The sequence below is a fragment of the Sardina pilchardus genome, chromosome 6, assembly GCF_963854185.1.
Source record: "Sardina pilchardus chromosome 6, fSarPil1.1, whole genome shotgun sequence".
Taxonomy (NCBI): domain Eukaryota; kingdom Metazoa; phylum Chordata; class Actinopteri; order Clupeiformes; family Clupeidae; genus Sardina; species Sardina pilchardus.
In genome coordinates, this window is record NC_084999.1 from 31,471,271 (window position 1) to 31,492,837 (window position 21,567).

Sequence of the window (21,567 nt, forward strand, 5' to 3'; positions counted from 1 at the left end):
CATTTTGTTTTTTATTTTAACTAGTGAGATGAAACTGGATGAAAAGTGCACACTCACCAGTAACGCAGGCAATGTGCTACTGAATTAATGTTGTAGGCCTATATCATGTGCTATATACACACTTGTATACAGGTTATAAATCTCATGGCAACTGTAGCAAAGAGGGAGAGCAGTCACCCCACCCAGCCTCAAACCCAGGTCTCCAGCATACTACGCCTCCAGCTTGAGCACTGCGCCAAAGAGCCTGGCTCATTGCTATGGCATTCAGTGCACACTCAACCATAGCGACGACGGCACTCCATCACAGCAACCAATAGGAAGTTGGGCTTAAATCAACAAGTTGATTAGATAGTTTTAAATAACTGTATCAACCCAAAGCTGAGTTCACAGTGCCAATTAACTCCAATAGGAGTGTCCAAGGATGTTAAGAACTCTTGTCAAGCTATGGGTTTGTGGTCTAAGACAGAAAGCTAGCATTATCTCCATTAGACTTCTCTGACTCCAGCTCACTTTGGCCACGTTGAACATTTTTACTTGTTTGGCTGTTTTTTTAAGACACAGCAACACTTCCAGAGATCAAACCCCCTTATGCCATTAAGGTTTCCCTCTTGTGGTCAAAAGTTAGAAATGTAAGGTAAAGCCATTGGGCCTGTTTCTGGCCATATGCATCTAGCCGTCTTCTGCATATGAAAATGAGTGATGATTCTATAATCCTGGTCAACTGACACCACTGTGATCTGACAAGTTTTTTGATTGTTTGTAAAAGCTGCATTACAGGGTCAGCCAAACAGTGTGACCCTGAAAGCACACAATTAGTCATGTGAAATACCAAACCATGTACATAACATACATTATCCATCCATAGTGAAAATCCATAAGGGAAAATTGTTCTATTATTTATATTACACCTGCAACCCAAAGCACTTGGATCAAATGAACAAGGTAGCCACATTCAGGACTATTCATGGTGTCGTCAACAACAAATTGGTAAATATTGTATCAAATGCGCTTTGGGACACAGCCAGCATGGGGTGAATATGTATCTGCATTATAATGATGGTGCCTCCCTCATTTGATCAACATGCTCTGGGCAGCTACCTCCTTAAAGTAATGGCAGAGATGAGAGAGACTTCTGAACTTTGTTTTGTTTCAAATAAATGCAGTTAGTCAGGGATATTTATCATCGCAACCTTTAAAAAAACAAAACTATGCCCAGTTAAGCATTCTTTCAACTTTTTCTCATTTATCAGGCTGTATGCAGCAAATGAGTAACTTTGATTAGGTTATGACATTAATTTGTGCCTTGAATGTTTGAATTCAGAGAACACTTCAACATATTTGATGGTTCATCAGTAGACATATGAACATCTAAACCTTTGAGAAGGTTTCCCTCTTGTGGCCAAAAGTCAGAAAAGTAAACACAAAGAAAGATCTCTGAACAAAACTGTTTCTGACCATATAGAAAACCTTTCTTGCATTTAAAAAGGACAAATTGATAAGTAGGTCTGCTCACACCATGTTCAGATATTTTGTAAGAGTTTGTCAGAGCTGTACTACACCATTATAACAGCCATAATAAAGTATCATCAATAAAGTATCTATCTATCTATAACTCAAACATAATATCCAAAAATTCAGGTGGACTTCAACATGAAGATCTTTCTTAAATCTAATAGAGCTGTTTAAGTTGATGATCATGTTATGTAATTAAAGAATATGGAATTACTGGTTACTGCCTTTACAAATGATGCATGCTGTGACAATGTATGAATGCCTAAAGCAAGAAATGCTTTTGTTCCGTTTTATTGGACAGGACCAGACAAAATCCAGTTCAGACAAAATCCGGTATGTTTAATACTTGTTTGCCAAAAACATGAACTTATATTTGCAATGTAATATAATTGTTATGTAGTTGTAATCGTCATCCCATGAGCTGAAAGCAAAAGACAGAGCAGGATGCAAACAGCAAAGTGAGTAAGTCTAACTGAAGCCAACACAAGGACAGGCTAAAATATCTTTTTCAAAACATGATGTAAAGATCCAGCATGGTGAAGAAAACAAAACAGGAGGAGTCAGAGGAAGGGTGGGTCTGAGGCAGGAATCAAGAGGGGGGGGGGAAGCAAAAGATGCGCTCACGTGCAGTCATGTTCAAGTTGGTGGTTTCCATGTCGACCCAGTAATTGCACTGTATTTAAGCTCTGTTTCACGGAGGAGTCGAACATGGAGGACAAATGATAACGGTGAATGTCCACTGTTTCTTTTTTTTATTTCTCAATTGTTTACATATTTGTTTCGGCTTTCTAGGCAGTAAAGATTTACGCACAATAGGTTGGTCTACATTTACAGTACACGTGGAAGCCCACCATGAGATTTTTTTTCTTCATCCTGAAATACTTTTATGTTCCCTCACTCTACTTTTTGCATTTCCTTGCAATCCCACACATGCTGTGTACTTCTCAGTACTGCAGGGGGATGCAAAAGTACTGTAACAGATTGTAACATCTATTGTTGTGAGAGAATGTAAAGCATTTAGAGGAAATAGTTCAAACTACTGCAAGGAAAAAGGTCAGTATAACATAACAATCCCACGGTGGTCTTTTTGGTGTTGTGTATACATTTACAGACAGACATTCTTAGAAGGACTTTTGATGTCTTTCCTGCTGTTGCAACACTTTCGACAATTAGCAATCATTCAGGGTCATAGTGCATCACAACTCCACGACTTTTGTCGCATTCCTTAAAAAATCCTGACCTTCCGAGCTGATTATCCAACACTGACTGGCGTTCATGTGCAATGTCCTAGTCTGACGCTCAGGTTTTCAATTCGAAGCAACACGTGAGGGCACCTGAAGGTGAGAACCACAGCAAGGCAGCCTACGTCTCATTTCTCTTACATGACTACACCAACTAAAAGCAAATGGAAATGTTTTTGAGAATAGTGTCGTCTAATCTCTTTGTGTTGGCTATATTTTTTCCGTCTTTTATCATTATTTTTTTGTATTGTCCCTGAACAATAATATTTGTACAGTACTTTTAGAAAATTACCTGTGTTAATTTTACACATCAGGAGTAGGCCTACATCCCATTCAAACATACAAAGATGCAACATTGCACGCCCTTTTACAAAGACAAAGGAGAGAGCATGGTGAGAGAAAAACACATATTGCTATTCTTCAGCTTCATCAAAATGTGTCGTCTTAGTTGTTTTGAAGTCAAGTTTTAGTTCGTTTTTGTTTTCCCAGGGCAGGCCTATGTAACATCAAGTGTCTATTATAAAGCACCAAAGTACATAAAAAAAGACAAAAAAAAAAAAAAAAAAAAAATCTGACCATTTTTGGTCACTTGATGAAAATGTATAAGTGCATTATAGTTTAGGAATCATTGTCTCTCTTCGATCTTACAGCGTTAGGTGATATGTCGTCTGACGAGAGAGTGCACATTATAAAATATAACAGGTTAAATGCTGTGTGGCAGGCAGAGGCTGAAGCGTCGTTAGGTACAATCACACCTGCAACACTTAAGTCAAAGCGTTTACACACACGCATCTGTTCTCTCCAGCTGCCACCAGGCGCCCTTCGCTCTCCACACGTGAAAACTCGCGTCTCACTTTGGCCGCTGCAGATACCCTTATTTCTGTCCCTTGCCTTTAGGCTGGGTTCGCTTTTTTTCTCTTTTTTTTTTCTTTCATTTTTAAAATCACACAAAGGCAAGACACAGACTCACACAAGATCACACAGAGCCGTTGGCCACTGCGGGCCCGGTCTGCATTGCAAGTGCTCAGTAAGGACCAGCACCATAAGTCCCCTTAGGGGTTTCTCTCATGTGCTCGACATTTTTCAAATGTTCCTATTTAAATTGCACACGATCAAAACTTTCAGATGATCAATTTTTTCAACATTGGTTAACTATTTTGCTTTGTGGTTCGTGTATGACATTAGATAGGCATTATTATTTTTCAATTTGTTGCGCAAAGGTTGGCCCAGTTTCATTGGCAAAAAGAGGCCAGTTAGGCATGGGGTGGTGTGTGTGTGTGGTGTGTGTATTTCCTTTTCCTATGAGCATGTGTGCGGCTGTGCATGTAGCTCTTTGATTATGTGTGTGTGTGTGTGTGTGTGTGTGTGTTCGTGTGTATGTGTGTGCGTTTGTGTGAGTGTGTAGCTCAACAGGAGTGGAGCACCGGCCTCTGCTGAGACACATGCATGTGTGTGTTGCTCTCTCCAAACACAGAGGAGCTTACTCACAGAAGATTAAAGCATCATCATCTTCAACATGGTTCTATAAAAATGTAAACCCAAATTTGAGCTTATATTAGTGGGTAGGAGAGAACCCTTTCGATTCCCCCAGCTTAAAAATGCATTTCAACTCAACAACTCACAATTAAACTATAGCACCAGCACATCCTGGGATCAAGATCCGGGGCTCTGAACTGGGGTGTGCTTAGGGAGGAAAAAGAAAAAGAAGAGGAAAAAAATGAGAGCAAGGGATGGAAAGAAAGAGAAGAGGGAGGGAGGGAAGCAAACCCCAGCCAAGAGTCTTACAAAATCGATGAATTCCCCCGGGAAAATAGTCACAGTGAATTCCAGAGGCTTGGACAGGTCCAGGCCCGGCCCAGGCCCGGAGCAGCCCCGGCGTGTCCAGCCTCCCTCTTACGGGAGCCGATGGGGGGCCTCCAGCATCTCCATGAGGAAAGTTTCAATAGGGGTGTCCCCGATGAGCTTAAAGAAGAACAGGTGCTCCAGACACTTCAGGCCAATGGAGCGCAGGGCAGGCAGTCGCAGCAGCAGCTTGGCAAACCTGGGGAGGGGCCAGAGGAGACGAGGGTCAAGGAGGGCGCTGGCCTGCACGGACACATCTGAGGCTGACGGTGGGTGACGGGACAACTGGGAGATCCCTCTGACCTACACACCCATACTGCATTTCTGGAACAGGAACACTGGGCAGTGAGATTAGCCAGCGCAGGCAGCGATCGTACGCGATTTCAAGCCCATCGTCACTTTCAGCCCATCCCGTGAATACACTATAAAAAAAAACCCTAGTCTCTGTAGGCAGCCCAGGCTCCGAAAACTAGAAAACTAACAGCGCCCCAAACAAACACTCTAATACTGAATACTGAAGGGAGGGGTGAGCTGCACCTTTGGTGTGTTTAGTTCGATCCTTGTTTTGGTAAAAAAAACATTCATCCATCATCAATTATTGTTTTTGAACTTGCACTTCTTTTGAGTAGCAGTTCTCTTGAACTGACTTGGAGGTGAAAGGCAGCCTAAGGAAGCTTAACATGTCTTAATTTGTAATACAGAGAATGGCACGCCTTCCCAGCTGTAGACTACCCTTCTATGGAGAACCAGCTTTGCAATTTCGCTCTCCTCTGAGCTGTAACATGACAAATTATTTAACGCCAATTGTGCAATCGCCGTAGCCTGGCTAACGCCTCCCACTTCTCAAATGAGACGTGGTCTGGCAACCAGACGTTAATTTTCTCGTATTTGAAAAAATGCCCAGATCCGTTCATTGGGCGCCACGGATGTCAATCAAATTCGTCTCTGCATAGCTCTTCATGGTCTTGCTTTCTCCCCTGTTCTGTGATTGGCCTCCAACATCAGGCGAACATGGGGGCGTTAGTTTCCAGACTGCCTTAGCAGCGTGAAAGAAATCATAGCGCAAGGCAGTATGGGAAACCCAGGCTACAATCGCCGACTATTTGTATGAAATCTTGTAATATTACCTTGTCAGTCTACATGGCTCTTCAGATATTATCTTTGCCGGTTTGTAAACAAATTCACACGTACCGTGTCCAGGTGGAAAAGTTCAAGCCATAAGTGGTATTTACATCATTATGTAAAATACAAATACTCTGCAAAAAACTGTATCGGATTGCTTTAAATGCCTATTTCAGCAGCACAATGGTCATAGGCCCTGGAACCGATTCCTTGATAGATGGTAACTAGGGTTGGGTATTGCTCAAATTGTATCGATTCAGATTCTGATTCTGCTTGTCGTTATTCTGTATTCCAGCAGCTAACTAAATACTCAAAAAGTGATCATTCATTTACAAGCATGGATCCACAGGCATATGTATGAAAAGACTAAGACCTTAAAGGGATAATCCGGAGTGAAATGCACTTTAGATAAATGTTTCGGACTATTGGGAGTACATATGTTGAGTTGACACCAAAATCATGTCATTCGGATGTATTTTGACAAAGTTCGAGTTCACCGTTTTTAGCCAAAACTCGTTAGCCTGGAAGTGACGCGGGCATGTCCTTTCGCCGCTACAAAGCGCTATTTTTATACCTCTTCTACTGTTCCAAACAACACTACACTTACGTGGTAGTGAGTAGAGGGTCCCTAAAGCCAAACCGAAGTATCCCCACGTCTTTATGTGGTCGGATAGAGAGTCCAGAATGAATTTAATCGAGTCAGTACCTTTCCGGAAATGTCGCTGCTGCAGCTGGCAACGCTTTAACAACACTTTATTAACATTTCCGGAAAGGTACGGTTTGGCTTTAGGGATCCTCTACTCACTACCACGTAAGTGTAGTGTTGTTTGGAACAGTAGAAGAGGTATAAAAATAGCGTTTTGTAGCGGCGAAAGGACATGCCCGCGTCACGTCCAGGCTAACGAGTTTTGGCTAAAAACGGTGAGCTCGAACTTTGTCAAAATACATCCGAATGACATGATTCTGGTGTCAACTCAACGTATGTACTCCCAATAGTCCGAAAAATTGATCTAAAGTGCATTTCACTCCGGATTATCCCTTTAATAATACATACAAATGTTTCAATCATTTTCGAAAATCTGAAAATAAAGAAATTCACCAGTCCACGATCTATCTTATCCATCCTGGTTCCAATACTCTTATACTGTAGATTCTACTAGATTGAAATCATTTGGTTTCCAACCCCTGAACCCTGCTCCTAACCACTAGACCAGTACCGCAGCAATACTAATGGGATACCATATTTATTATCTTAGAAAAATGCGGCTGGTAACAAAAGCAAAGCTCACGGTCCAATAGCAGAAACGTTTCTAACGCCTTGATGGTCAGGTTTAATCTGAGTTTGAAATTGAGATCACATAACTGCAGTTCAAAAACCAGAAATAATACTAGAACTTCATATAAGACAGCCATGATGATGAGGATGAGGTAACCAGTCACGTGTTGCAGTGAGACTACAGCGTACCTGCCCTGTTGCTCAGGGTACTTCTGCTTGCAGTAGGCCTCTAGTGATGCATACACCCTCTCCCTGAGGAGCTCCACCTCACTCGTGCTGGTCAGGCCTTTAGCATCTGCAAAACATCACAGAGGGGAACAACTCGCTCACTGACAGTACACACAGCCAGCAGCGCGCACAGGCTGTATATGCTGTATGTTACGGGCACCTGGAGAGCAGGAATGAGTCTTCTCTGACACAATCAAAACAATCCTAACATTTATGAGTCTGATCTTGCCATGCACTTCATGGCCTGCATGCAGAGCATGATGTGCCTGTAGCAGGCAAGCATCTGTGTGCGCGCGCGCGCGTGTGCGCGTGTGTGTGTGTGTCTACGTACCTGGGTTAAAGAGGACGATTGCCCGGAGACAGCCAAGCTCAGTTTTGTCCATTTGCATATCTCGCATCTTACTGACTAACTCTGTCAGCACACTGTAGCACAGAACAAACAAAATCAACTTCAATCCATCACCACCAGCATGGCCAGAAAAAAAACAACAATGAATGACACGTAATGGTAAAACAACACAGAAACTCTTCAAATGTGTTGAAACCAAGAAGCTATTGTTTGAGGGGATTACTCAATGGAGTGTCCATTTAAGAACATTGCAAGGATTCAAAATGAAAAATTGCTGTCAAATTAATAAGAAATGGAAGGGAGAGCAGTCTTTACCGGTCAAGTATGGCTCCCACTTCTGCATTGTGGGCACTCTCCCTGATTATACAGAAACAAGACATGGATGAGTCAGAGTACAATGCCTTAATAACAATTACTCAATTATTCAAAACCTACATTTATTACATAGTTACACACTCACACACATCTCTACTCCAACTCTATTTTATTATTATAACAACACCATAGTAGTCCTAAAATAAAATGGCTTAACTCCATTTTCTTTTGAATACGTTTTTTTTTTAGTGTGGCAAGAAGAATTTACAAAGGCCCTTCAGGTGTGCGTGTGCTTGTGTGAACGTGTACCTGTCAAAGATGGTCTCCACCCCCGCAGTGTGAGCAGTCTCTCTGGATACGTGCAGATCAGTAGCCAAGAGAATACCATCCTTCACCCCAACCGAGCGATGAGAGAAGGAAGCTATCAGAAGCTCATTCCACCCTGGTGGAGGTGGGGAGAGGGTGAGTCAGAGGAGGAGGGGGGAGGATGACGGGGCCAAAAGGAGAAAAGGAGTGAGAAGAGGAAAGACAAAAAACGAACAAAAGACAATGGGACAGACACGATTAAGCAACATGTTCCAGTGGCATTCTCAAATGTCAGTAGTATGACACGAGAAGGAAACTTGAGTAAAAAAGGCAGAATGCCTATTCATGCTCCGTTGTGTGAATCAAGTCCATTGTTCTAAAACAGCACGGTTGCCTTCATGACTAATCACCTGCACGCAGCAGGATGACCTGGTCATCCAGAGGGAGATCGGAGAAGTGGGGGATCCTCTTGGCCCACTCCACAAGAGCATAGAGCTGCTTGTCTGCAGCGTGGCAGATGTTGGTGACCGGATCGCTGGCCTGGACAGAAGAGGACAGTGAGACAGAGACAGAAAGGACAGACAGCAGGATGGGAAGACAGCACGTTTTAGACAGGAGTTAGACACCGAGACACAAGACAAAGAAAGGCAAGGGCCCGAAGTGGCAAAGAAAGTAGCAGTTCAGTGATTAACAGAGGAAGGTAAAAAAATGAGGAAGATAAAAATGAGCGTCACCACAAAAAGGCCGCATCCTCCTGCCAGGGACGACAGAAGAGATGCATGAGGGCCGGGTCCAAGCCATACCCACCGAGCCGGTACCTGAGCCGTCGGTGTGGACCGTCTTGCGTTCGGCCGCCATCTCGGCCTCTAAAATCTGTTCTACCGGCATCTCCTCGTTGACGGCGCGGCTGTACTCTAGCTCCCCCTCCCGCTCCCTACTGCGCTGCCTCTCCTCCTGGACAGCTGGGGTGGGAGAACAGCCAACGAGGGTGTTAGAGAAATAAATAAAGGCTATGTCTCCGTGCTGTAAAGATTAATAGTCACCTGAGATTTCAGGCTATATGAGGACATGTTGGATGAACCCTAATTAAATTCTGACGAATCTTAGAGTGGTTCAATGAACTTCACACTCGCAGGACAAACCATTAAATCATGGAGGATTGCTTATAAGCAGAACAGAATGCAGAACAGGCTGGCTGACAAGCAGAAGGATTGTGCCGTCTCTTGTGTCCAACTAACATCTGTCTGGAGGCATGAATTCACCATGGTCACAATAGCTAGCTTTGTTCATGTCTAGCGTTTGCCATGGTGAATAAACATGAGTATGGACAGTATCCAGCTAACAGTCCTCAATATTGCTCACAATTTAGAGTGTGAGACAATACAGAAAGACTTCAGTTACACAATATGGTACAACATAGTTGATATGGTTAGGGACTGTTTAGTGCCAAACTCCCTGGGACTAAGTAATTGGGTTATGCAGACACAGGAAACATATAGCTGCATGCTTTGCCAGTTGTGAGACTTAAGTGATTTTAGCACATCTGCATTGTCTCCAGAATTAACATCAGGCACATGTCTGTTGCTGCAATTTCAATGGCTTGGTTGAATGGTATGGTCCTTGCGCAAGACGCTTCACCAAGTCCAAAACTACATTAATGGCTGAAAGTGAAACGCTGAGAGGATAAGACATTTTTATTGTGTTATTGCCTGGTTTTTGGGCCAAACATGCAGAGAATTAGGAAGTAATGCTTGCCGAAACAAAAGAGCATGTTGCATAGCCGTCAGCATAGAAAACTAATTGCCCGCACCCTGCCACCACACCCTCATCAGAGAAGAACCATTTGCTGAGGCAGGTATGTGGTGGGAACTCCCATGGTTCAGATACTATATAACAAAAGAACAAGAACTTCAGTCACTGAGTTTCACTAAACCATGAGATCCATGAAGTTAAGTCACACACAGCACATTTTGCATAATGGGAGAAACACTTTCAGACAAGATGACGCCCTCTTGTTCAATGGAAACAACAACATCTTTGCCAAGGAAATGTTTCAGCAAGAAGCAACTATTGTGATATCAGCCAGTGTTGTTCTAATACTTGAGCCCATTACATGTGGAATTACATGCGTTTTATACGTCGACGTGACCACATTCCAGATCTCAAGTTCAAATGTAAATTTGCACTGCCACATGCTGCTTCTTGTATAAGCCTGTATAGCTTTTACATGCTTTACAATGGATGCATGTTATGCTGCTGAAAGCCAGCAGAGATGGTGATTATCAAATCGTACAATCTTTGGCTTTCCTTAGTGCCCTGCATGCACTAGTGCTTCTGTAGCAGTTTATTAATGTGCAATATGCATTTCCCAATGTAGTTTGACCAAATCATATTTAATAACAAAAGACAGACAACATCTTCTCATCTTTTTCCAATTAAAACAATACTAATTAAGAGATCACAAAAATGTTGATGGCCAAAGGGCAACATACCTTCTCTCTTCATGCCCGTGGCCAGGCACTTCTGGTAGCGGCAGTACTGGCAGCGGTTACGCTGACGCTTGTCCACCACACAATCCTTGTTGTCCCGGCAGGTGTAGCTCAGGTCCTTTCGAACAGTGCGCTTGAAAAAGCCCTTACATCCCTCACAGCTGTGCACCCCATAGTGTTTGCCTTTTACAGACACAGAGACAGACAGAGAGAGAGAGAGAGAATAAAAGAGAGGGAGCCTGTTTTGACCACTATAATGCATTTTCCCCTAATTTCCACAACATAAATGACACTGTACAGATGCCACCAAATCTATACAAAAATATGACGAGCGAGGTTATCTGCACTTCATACTGTCTCTCTTGCTTTTATTTAAAAACATATATTTTTTTATCTTTCTTTCTTCACACTCACACAAAAAAGATGGACACCAAACGAAATGTCACCTCCATTTATCCTTTTACCATGTATGGTTATCAGGTATCACACTTGTAAATGATAAAAAAAAATACATCAGAAATCTTCCTTTTATGAGTAGAAAATGGCTCAACAAACCATCTACTTTAAAATCATTCAACACCAATGCTGACAAAACCAACTGTTCACCTACAGTACTTGACCTACCGCAGAACTACCCTGAAAATGCACATTTGTTGCAAACGTCTTTGTTCATCATCTAGAGATATTCTAAACGATCTAATATATCAAAGTGCAGAAATGTGCCAAACCTGAAGATCGGTCTCCACAGATGCTACACATCCGTTTCTGGGATAGCATAGGCCCAGGGCTGTGGGCTGACAGAGACTTTAGGCCAAATGGAGGCTTAACATCATCAGAGCTGCTTACTGCATGCAGCCCTGAGATGGACACTGAAGAGTTTATCTGCAAACAGACATTGTTTGGGTAGGCAGCATACAGACGTGATTAGGACATATGAAAGAACCATAATTATGACATATGAAAGAACAGGATGAAGCATTGTTATAGCTATGCAAGGTCTTGAAAGTTTGTTACATCACATTAACAACACCAATCAATCAATATCGAAATTGGAATAGAGGGACGCCACCTCAGGGTTACTTAAGGGTCCACAGCTCGCTGAAGGTGTTGCTGGGCCACCAGGTGAGCCAAGTGATGAACTTGTAACAGAGAGGGGAGAATCCAGGGAGCTGACAGGGCTGCTGTCTGCCGCAGTGGTATGCGGGTGGGAGCTCATAGATGCAGCCAAACTGGCCAGTGAGAGGGGGAGAGGACATTAAGGATATATTTGGGCCTCACAGATCTGCAGCCATAGAGAAAAAGGGAGAAAGCAGATGATTAGTTAATCAGACCTTCACTACAAGTTACCCTCTCAACCAATGCTGAAGCTATCACTATATAGGCCAACTACGTTACTATCTTGGGACCAGGCTAATTAAAGAGTGTGGCCTTACGTGTCAAAAAAGTTAGCTCGCTACCTATGCTAACCGCCTCATATCGGCTAACGTTAGTGATTTAATATTCCAGAAAATAGATTGCCTGCGTCCATAATACAAAAAGAAAAGAAGGAAGGAAGGAAGGAAGAAAGAAAGAAAGTGGTTGTGCAGTCGTTCGGTTGTTGGTTTGGAGACATTAATGCATATGTTAACAATAGAATTAGGGTGTGAAACAATAAGTAATAAAACACAGGGTAAGCAAGAAACAAAAGAACGAAAATGTTAGCTATATTGCCAAATTAGGATTTGACGGCTTAAGTTAACCAATTGCCACGAAATGGCAATAGGCAACTTAACGTTATGTAAGACTCAAATAGATGGTTGGATAGTTAAAATCGTTGCAGGAGGGATTATGACCAAAATAATTTTAATTCGAGGCTGCAATATTTTCCCCTAAACGGATACAGGAGAACATTTATATCTACACAAATGGCCAATAGTTACACAGAGCGAATGGGCTATCGTTAGCTAAGTTAGCTTTTAAAAAAGAGGGACAGTAGCTAGGTCTAGACAGACAAATTTAGCTGGCTAGCTAGGAGACATCAAAGATGTCAGATAAACGCTGGTTGCGCCACTAATTTCTCTAACAGTTCAAACTACATTCAAGGCCAAACGCACAAGTAGCACATGCACATCGCTGTGTGACTACAGCTTGTTTCAAATATGTAATAATTTACTCAGTACAGGAAAGCTATTGCATTTCGGGAGTATGTTAACTCTGGCTAGTTAGAATAGCTGGTTTGATTACAGCTAGCTAGCTATAACGTTAATTCAATATTCTTAACTTTCGCAGCTAACATTAGCATTGTCAAGAAACTTGAAACGAAATACTCAATGTCAATTCAGTGTACACTCATGGGCATAACACTAGTGTTAATTTAACAACAAATCATTCATGAGGTGCAGACTAATCGCATCAGACGTTTTGTTGGAGTCACCGAAACAGTAATGTTAGCAAAGATAACGAAAACAAACATTGGTTTAGCTTGCTAACCATGTTCACATTAGCTATCGCTAGCTAGCTGACGTTAGCAGGAAAGGTTTACATTACATCTGTGTTTTGCTATTTTCCAAACATATATCTTTGCACTACATCGCATACGCTAGCACTTAAACGTTCAAAAATATACGAAGAAACGTTATAAAACTGGAGTGTTAAAAGGAAATGTAACATTATGCATCCAACCACTAACCTTGTTGCTAGCCTCCTAGCGGCCAGAGCTCTTTGGGAGTGAAAATAAATAAATTAATTCATTAGCTAAAGACTTACCTTGTTAGCCCACTTGGGACACTGTACTCCAAAGTAAAGTCGACTGAATAAAAAAATTAACCAGGGACATGCTACCACCAGAAGTATCATTACAAGTCTTTAACGTTAACGTTAACGTTACCCTATCTGTTTCATGTTAACGATAACGTTGCCTGGTTTGCTTATTACTTCTGTCTGCAGTTTTTGCCTTTACAATCTAAAACTGTTTGGACAGTGTCACTGGTATCTTTTTATAATAAGTAGCCTATTCATTAGGGGAAAGTAAAAGTTATAATTCAAAATAAAAATGTATGCAGCCTAATAGACTGCATAGCCTAATAGGGCCTACTGAAATGTTGATTGTTTTTTACATGAAAGAATATGACACGCAACCATTTTTTATTCAGGGATAAATTGACTATCAAGTTGAGTTTGTAACAGCAATCAAAATAACAAAACAAGAACAACAAAAAAAGTTAAGGTATGTTTAATAATACAGATAGTACAAAATACCAATACTAATATAAAATGTATAAATATTAGTCATAGCAAGAACATTGCACACAACAATCATTAATAACCCTTGAATTGGTCTAGTGACTGACTACAAATCTTTGCTCCATTTAGATATACAAATTAAGGCCTAGGCTACCAGATTCAGATTGTGAGCGCGCATTTAGATTTCATGCTCAGAAGAGAAGTTGGGTAAAAAAAAAAGAAGTATGCTAACTTTCCCTGTATGTCTAAACAGAAGTGTCTTTCCTTCCTACCACAGAGGGAGACTATCCTACATTTTGGTAAATTAAATTTGGTCATTAAGTTTTCTAGAGAGAAGCCTAACCTTTCAGGTGTTAGGCCTAGCAATGTTCTATATACTGCCTATTGCCTAGGCATTCATAGATTATCTGATATAACTATTAATTAGGCTATAAGGCTACAGTCCTGTGGAATGAGGCTAATGGTCTACTTACTACGGTCCACCAGGGGGGCATGGCTGTGCCGACCTGTTCAACTTCATTCCTATCTATTGACTGAGTCTTTTTGAAAGCACACAGCATTGCATTGCCCCATCTGTATTTAGGCTAGACCATGGTTTAGGCTACAACCGAGTCGACATTATTTTCCCAAGTTAAAGAAATGGAGACTGTTACTGTGAGTATATTTCAAGATATATGGAGCCTTTGTGAGACTGGAGTAATATAACCTAGTGAGCTTACAGTATGTGTCTTAAAAGAAACTGCTTTATGGAGAGAGACCTGTCAGCATCTAGTCATTGTGGCATTCAGTTATGTTAGTTGTTAATCTGTCATTCACCATTGACAAAGGTTATTGTACACAGGAGTCATGTTATGCTACTGGTAGTCTGTACTTGCTCAATATGTTTAAAATGCCAGTGAAGACAAAAAATAGTGTGTATTTTATTTTATTTTGAAGTGTGTATTTTATGTTGCACTGCAAGATCACAATAGTAGGCTGTGGGGTATAGGCTACAGGGAATTTATAAATAATAGGCCAAGATCTCCTTTTTGTCTGGCCTACATTTCATTGACATCTAATGTAGCTCAATACATCAGGCTAGGCTACATTTTGACCATTTTCTTGTATCTTAATTCAGTATTGTCCACTTTATAATGAAATGCATGGACTTTTATGCAAGATATCCATTTTGGGTACCACACATATTTTCATATATATTTCATATATATATTCATATACTATATTTATTAAATATATTGTAGCCATCTATTCAAATACAAGTTGGATGCAGCTGCATATATGTGCATATATTTTTTCCCCATGGTTTTCCTTGTTTTTTTCTGTATTAAATATTTTTTACAATTTATTTTTACTTTGTATTTCTCCAATAGGTTAGGAGAAAAAAGTCAGAATTCAGTGATCTCAAAATAAGATCTGATTTATTTCTGTGAGACAAGGAAAATTCCCTCAGAACAATTTCCTTCTGACTTGATTCAGCTGTTTGTTTAAGGTACAATTACCACAACAATTGCATTCTTTTTTTCTCTCTGACAGCTGACTTTTCTCATAATGCATGTGTTTTTATCCACAGTAATTTCCCCACTTCCCCTCCAAATGACAAACAAGAGGAACGCTCTGTTCACAAAGAAATATTATTCTCACATGCCCACACACCTTCAACAATGATGCTTATACTATTCATCACAGGTCTGTATTATTTTTGATATTGACTAATATATTATTAGTCCACTGCTTTTCTGTTTGCTAATAGTATAAAAATGGAGAGACATAAAATATATTTGGATAAGCCTTAGATACATCCCATAAGTAATTTATCAAATAATTGAACAATACATCTTTATTGTCATTACTAATTTACTTATTTAGAAGTAGCCTGAACTGTGTTTTGAACGGGCATTTCTGTCTGAAATACAATAATGCTGAATCACAAACATATTTGTTTCAGTTTTTAAATGAACTGATTCGAAAGAGATCTGGCCCCGGCACAATGTGTAAAAACCTGAGCAGTTTTCTGAATATTCATTTTACAGGCGCCCTTGTTGGCTACAGTTCCCAATACCAGTATCGCTTTGTGAGTGATAGAATGAACTGGACCGAAGCACAGAGTTACTGCAGAGGCACATACACTGACCTGGCCATTGTTTGTAGTGAGGAGGATGTGAACAGAATGACGGCAACTCTCCCACAAGATTTTACAGGAGCTGCCTGGATAGGATTAGAGAAGGGGGAAGTGCAGAGATGGCAGTGGTCCTTTGCAGAAAAGGTTTTTTATACCGATGATGACTTAAACTTCCGCAACTGGAGAAGTGGGCACCCAACAACTTCAATGGAGGACAGGTGTGCGGTTTTTGAGCCTGATGGTCAATGGTTTGACGACAGCTGCAACACTCAGAGACGCTTTGTGTGTTTTAATGGTAAGTCCATTACATGTCTATTACTATGTCCGTTACAATGACCACAAATGAAAATTGAAAATCCATCCATGGTCAATGAAATCAACTATACAGAATTCCTCATGTTAAAATATAAAAATCGCATAATGTCTACAAACAGATGTCTTCCAACAGCCTATTGCGACTGAACTCACACTCAAATCAACAGATTTGTGCACTAAAAATTATTATCAACCATATTTGTGTGTCACTGAAGCAGATTTTAAAAAGAAATCTCTGATATGTTAACTTCAGCATGCTGCTTTTTACTTATAGCTTGAAGCCCTTTGGTTGTCTCTGATGCTATTGCCATTGTTTCTTTATGTAAACAACTTTCCACATTCCGGCTTTTTAAAAGGCCCATTAGAGGAAAGTTACCATCTCAGAATCAGGCCATTTTCTGAAGATCAAGAATAATGGTCAAATAAGAATTTTATTCAAAGTTTGTTCAGATTAGGCCCTTACCTGCCAAGTAATCCAAACCCAAAACGTGTAGGCCTTTTGGTAGCATGTGATTTAAAAATCCCATCATGTGATCAAGCATACTGGATGTGTGCTCTACAACTCAGATTTTCCATGTGGATCCTTGATGCAGATGCAGTAGAGCGCCATAGATTTAGAATGTGCATCCTGTTCAACCAAGACATGCAGACCTAAAAGCCAAATCTGCAATGAGGTTCCATGAACATTCATGATGCTAATAAGTCTTTATTGTGTGCATCTGGCAAATTGGAAACAAAAATGAAGGAACCTTCAAGGATGTGAAGGAACCTTCAGGGATGTGAACTATCAGTATGGAGGGGGAAAAGCTGAAAACAATAGAAACATATTTGTGTTTACACTGAATTATAATAAAAACTAATTTCATTACATCCACTTAACTCTCATATAATTATTGTGGAGGACTTCTAGAATATAACCATATGTTCCACTTTTGCACAGATGTTTTTAGTTAGATGAAAAACTTAAAAATCTCAAGGTATAGGTGACTGCCTCAAAGTGCCTGAAAAGACCCCGGACCTCCAAGTGTTAAAGAGACCCTATGCAACTTTCTGCAGGAGACGATCGCTCATTGTTTACATCTGGAAGTCTGAGACTAAGAACCACGCTTGCAATTTATATATTTAAATATGGCCTATACATGTATAAATATACACGCTAAAGCTGTCGGGGAAGCTCTGCAGAGAAAATGCAAGCATAAAACAAGCGAAAACGACAAACGAAACCGAAACCAGAGATGAAATCGCCAATCCTGCATAGTTCCTCTTCAAGTGGAATCCTGCTGTAGTCATCAATCAATCTCGCATGCAAGCAGATTATCTATGCAGAGATGCACTCACTTATCATCAAAATGTCGACTGTGAGAATATTTGACAGATGACACTTTCATTGGTTTAATGAATGTTACGCCCAGAAACACACCGATGATTAATTAAGAAACATAAGAACAACCAACTGAACCATGCACCTGATGCAGAGACAAATTTCTCTTTCTCTCAAAATCGGTAACGCAATTCAGACATGCCCTAAACGTTCATGCACATGTGTTTAGATCACTAAAATTGGGCCCCATGTGTTTCCAACTTTTGCTATTTCTATTTTTTTTTTTACAGAAATAGCCATTTCATTATCTTCGGTCACTCTTAATTTCTGTGATTTCACTACACAACCTTTCTTTATTTCGTAGAGACTGCAGTGGGAAATATGAGGTATGTTTTGATCGAGGAGAACAAAACTTGGCGAGAGGCACAGATGATTTGCAGAGAGCAATACACTGACCTGGTCAGTGTGAGGGATGCAACAGAGAATGAGGCCTTAAGAGCAGAGGCAAACAGTCAGGTGTGGATCGGACTTTTCAGTGACCCCTGGGTGTGGTCGGACCAAGCCAACAACTCCTTCCGCTTCTGGGAACCAATCCAACCCAACTATTTCAATAACATACAGGACTGTGTTGTCACCAGATTTAGTGAGACACGCCAGCTATACCAGTGGAATGACATTAAATGTGATGTCAATCGGGCCTTCTTTTGTTACAGTGGTGAGTTTGGTAGTCGTCTCTTTACCACCATTTTTTAATCCATGCACATGTAATAATTAGCATTGATCCTTTTCCTTCATTTCAAACGTATCTGCAGATGTTGATGAGGAAATTACGCCGACTGTCACTTCAGATCCCCTGATAGCTACCACGTACTCCACTGGCAGTGCAGACCAAAGCATAAATCCAGCTCATACACACCACACCAGCTACAATACAGCTAACACACACACACATGTAGCCACTATCTCAGGTAGCACATCCTCCACAAGCACAGAAATAACTACAGCTACCACTCATAGCACAGAACACACCAGTACTATGAGTAATACACAAACAACCCACAACACAGAGTCAGTCACATCTACAGGTATCACACACTCAACAGACTCCTCAACTACAGACGACACACAAACCCAATACACAATTGGGGCTAGCACAAACACTACACACCACACAGCACCAGTAACAACTACAGGTACCAAACACTCAACAGACAACACAACTACAGACAATATACACACACAATACACAAGTGAGGCTAGCACAAACGCTACACACCACACAGATTCCACAACAGCTACATCCCACCCTGAGTTTACTCAGACCGACTATACTGGGCAGACACATAGCACTACTGTAACAGAGCATACACTTCCCCAGATTATTACTGCCACTTCCAATACTATTCAAACAACAACTTCTGAAGAGGAAATCACAGAGCAAACAACAGCTTACCAACTAACCGAACAGACCAGCAGTGGACAAACACTTATTTCCTCTTTGTTTGAAGGTAATGTACATTTTAATGTGTTGATGATTCATCAGTCAATCAATTCAATCAATACATTTATTTATAGCGTAAAATCACCTTGGTCTCACTTGGTTACACTTTACCAAATAGCAAATAATAAAATAAAAGAATAAAAAACTAATAATCACATATCAAAAATAGTAAACTCCAACAGAGTAATAGCCAATGGTTGGCAGTGACAAGTCAGCGTGTCTCTGGAGTGGATGGTGCACTGAAAATTGTTCTTGAACAGACCAACCAGGCACCCAGCAGATGAAATGAGTGATTGATTGTTTGATTGATTGATTAAGTCTGTATCAAAATTCACGTTGAAATGTTAAGTCTTGGGTTTATGGCTTACGCTTTTCCCAGACTTTTAATGTAAGGACTTTTTCCTCAGATACGCTGATTCTCATACGGGAGAATATGAGCTGGATCGAAGCCTTGACTTACTGCAAGACACATCATCTCGGCCTGGTCTCAGTCACGGATGAGCACACGCAGCAGGCGGTGGCAGAGATGGCGGTCAACGCGTCCACTCCCCATGTCTGGCTGGGCCTGCACTACACCTGCAAGTTCTCCTTCTGGTTCTGGACGGGTTCTGACAGTGTGTGCTACCAGAACTGGGCTCCGGGACATGGCCCAGGGGGTCAGAGGGAGTGTGGCCTCTCAGGGGCAGTAGAGTCCAGCAGGGGGAACCAGTGGGTCAGCCTGCCCGGGACTCAGGAGCTTCAATTCATTTGTCACACGCGTGGGAATTGAGTAGTGAGCATGTGTGAACACAGGACTTGGAAAAGAGACAAGACAGAGAATAAAATGTCAATAGTGTCATATAGATGCTGTGTTTTATTATGGAGGCTTGGATCATCACTTTTTTTTTTTTTTTTTTTTTTTCAGGCTTAGTTATGCAAATGTATTTTGTTAGTGGTTGCACGTATTACCACTCAGTAAAGCAGATTACTATTGTTGCAATATAATTATGAGATATAGTTGGAGTGGTGTATTATTCTTCCAGAATTCTATATTTCCGTTGCTGCTAGGCAGGATGTCGGGGACATATGGACAAATAAATCAGCAGCCAAATGTCCCATCCGTCTCCAAGAGTCACATTCTGACTCCGTCCCCCCGCACCCAGAGCCACTGCCTGACCCCTGACCCCTCGGGCTCCCCTCGCCCCCGCAGACCACAGACACACAGCCGGGCCTCCTGACCTCACCTTCACTCCGCGCTGAGGGAGGCCAGCCCGCCTTTGTCCCCCAGACGACATCCCTCCCTGATCGGAACTGATGGATTCGCCTTCGCCGCTTGCCACGTTTCCCATGTTTCCCATGGCTCATCCATTGCTTCCTGAGAGCGCCAACAGTGGGAATGGGTTTCAAGGGTCCAGCTTTTGTTTCGGTGTTCCTAAAAGCATGTGAAAGTGGGAGAGCTTTTCATCATTTTCTATGGATGATGGCGAGGGCCTCTGTGATCCCAGAACTAGTCTTCAGTGGGAATGGTGAGGAGTATGATGTGCTTGTTGTAAAAAAAAATTATACATTGACATTCTGTTACCGCTAGCTATTACCTCTGCTTATGTTTTGGGTAATATTTCATGTTTTTTCACTGTCATGGTTGAAATAAAACCTGTGAAAGGCAGTGCAGAAGATGGTGTATTCATTTGCCGTGAGAAAAACAAATATTTATATGATTAAGGTACAATGAGAGCTTAGTATGTCTGTCAGGAGAAACTTCATTAACCAATGGTAAGGGCTGTTGAGTGAGTAGGTTTCAGTGGGTTTCAGGCTTTCTTAATCTTATCATAGATAGATCTGTGAAACAGCCAACTTTAAACAAAATGTTCCTTACATTCTACAGACAAGCCTAGATCAAATGAAATTCCATGTGAGCATACTGAGTAGATTGCTTGCTTTGGGAACTGTGGTGAAGATTGTATACCTCAAAATGATACACTTAACCCCCAAAACAACCCTCTCCTTGTGTAAATGGGCCTCACAAATCATATTCTACCATATGAACATACCGCTTGACTTGCTTTACACACACCTTATACTTACAGTATCTCAACATCATCTCTTCAAACCTTACAAGAAAACACGCCTTACACACAGCCTTCTCACCGCAGCTTCACCATCTAACCACACCATAGGCTCAGACAACTGGCTTTATCCTACTGTTGGATATCTCATTAACGTTGCATTGAATACCCCTTACAAAACAGACTTTCACAGGCATGCATACTACAGTAATACTTCATTCACACCTCACTAAAAACATGTCAGAAAGATATTTCTTTCTGTATGAACTTTTCAAAGCTGGCTACCCGATCATGTGACCCCTAAACTTTACCTGGGCTACTCAGGCACCTGTCTTTGACCACCCCCTAATGAAGGCCTAGACGG

At 41.3% G+C, this 21,567-nt stretch overlaps 2 protein-coding genes across 4 annotated transcripts; one reads left to right on the forward strand and one right to left on the reverse strand.

The window, feature by feature from the left end:
- Positions 1-1,787: 1,787 nt before the first annotated feature.
- On the reverse strand, positions 1,788-13,542 carry LOC134083210 (retinoic acid receptor RXR-beta-A-like). Of its 2 annotated transcripts, none has more exons than XM_062539401.1 (11): positions 13,426-13,542; positions 11,750-11,962; positions 11,409-11,562; positions 10,684-10,863; positions 8,999-9,153; positions 8,602-8,731; positions 8,195-8,327; positions 7,886-7,927; positions 7,553-7,644; positions 7,183-7,288; positions 1,788-4,794 (listed from the first exon to the last, which is right to left on the reverse strand). In XM_062539401.1, the coding sequence occupies exons 2-11, from the start codon at positions 11,894-11,896 to the stop codon at positions 4,647-4,649; spliced, it is 1,287 nt and encodes a 428-aa protein (XP_062395385.1). In that variant the 5' UTR covers positions 11,897-11,962; positions 13,426-13,542; the 3' UTR covers positions 1,788-4,646. The 2 variants fall into 2 exon arrangements, with proteins under 2 accessions (XP_062395385.1, XP_062395386.1); XM_062539402.1 differs by lacking the exon at positions 13,426-13,542 and adding an exon at positions 13,349-13,412.
- An 886-nt stretch (positions 13,543-14,428) lies between these two features.
- LOC134082173 (putative C-type lectin domain family 20 member A) lies at positions 14,429-20,803 on the forward strand. Of its 2 annotated transcripts, XM_062537817.1 has the most exons (7): positions 14,477-14,556; positions 15,273-15,391; positions 15,473-15,588; positions 15,933-16,316; positions 18,022-18,372; positions 18,470-19,165; positions 19,566-20,803. In XM_062537817.1, exons 3-7 carry the CDS (start codon positions 15,564-15,566, stop codon positions 19,925-19,927), a joined length of 1,818 nt encoding a protein of 605 aa, XP_062393801.1. In that variant the 5' UTR covers positions 14,477-14,556; positions 15,273-15,391; positions 15,473-15,563; the 3' UTR covers positions 19,928-20,803. The 2 variants fall into 2 exon arrangements, with proteins under 2 accessions (XP_062393802.1, XP_062393801.1); XM_062537818.1 differs by lacking the exon at positions 15,273-15,391 and having other exon boundaries at positions 14,429-14,556.
- Positions 20,804-21,567: the final 764 nt, after the last annotated feature.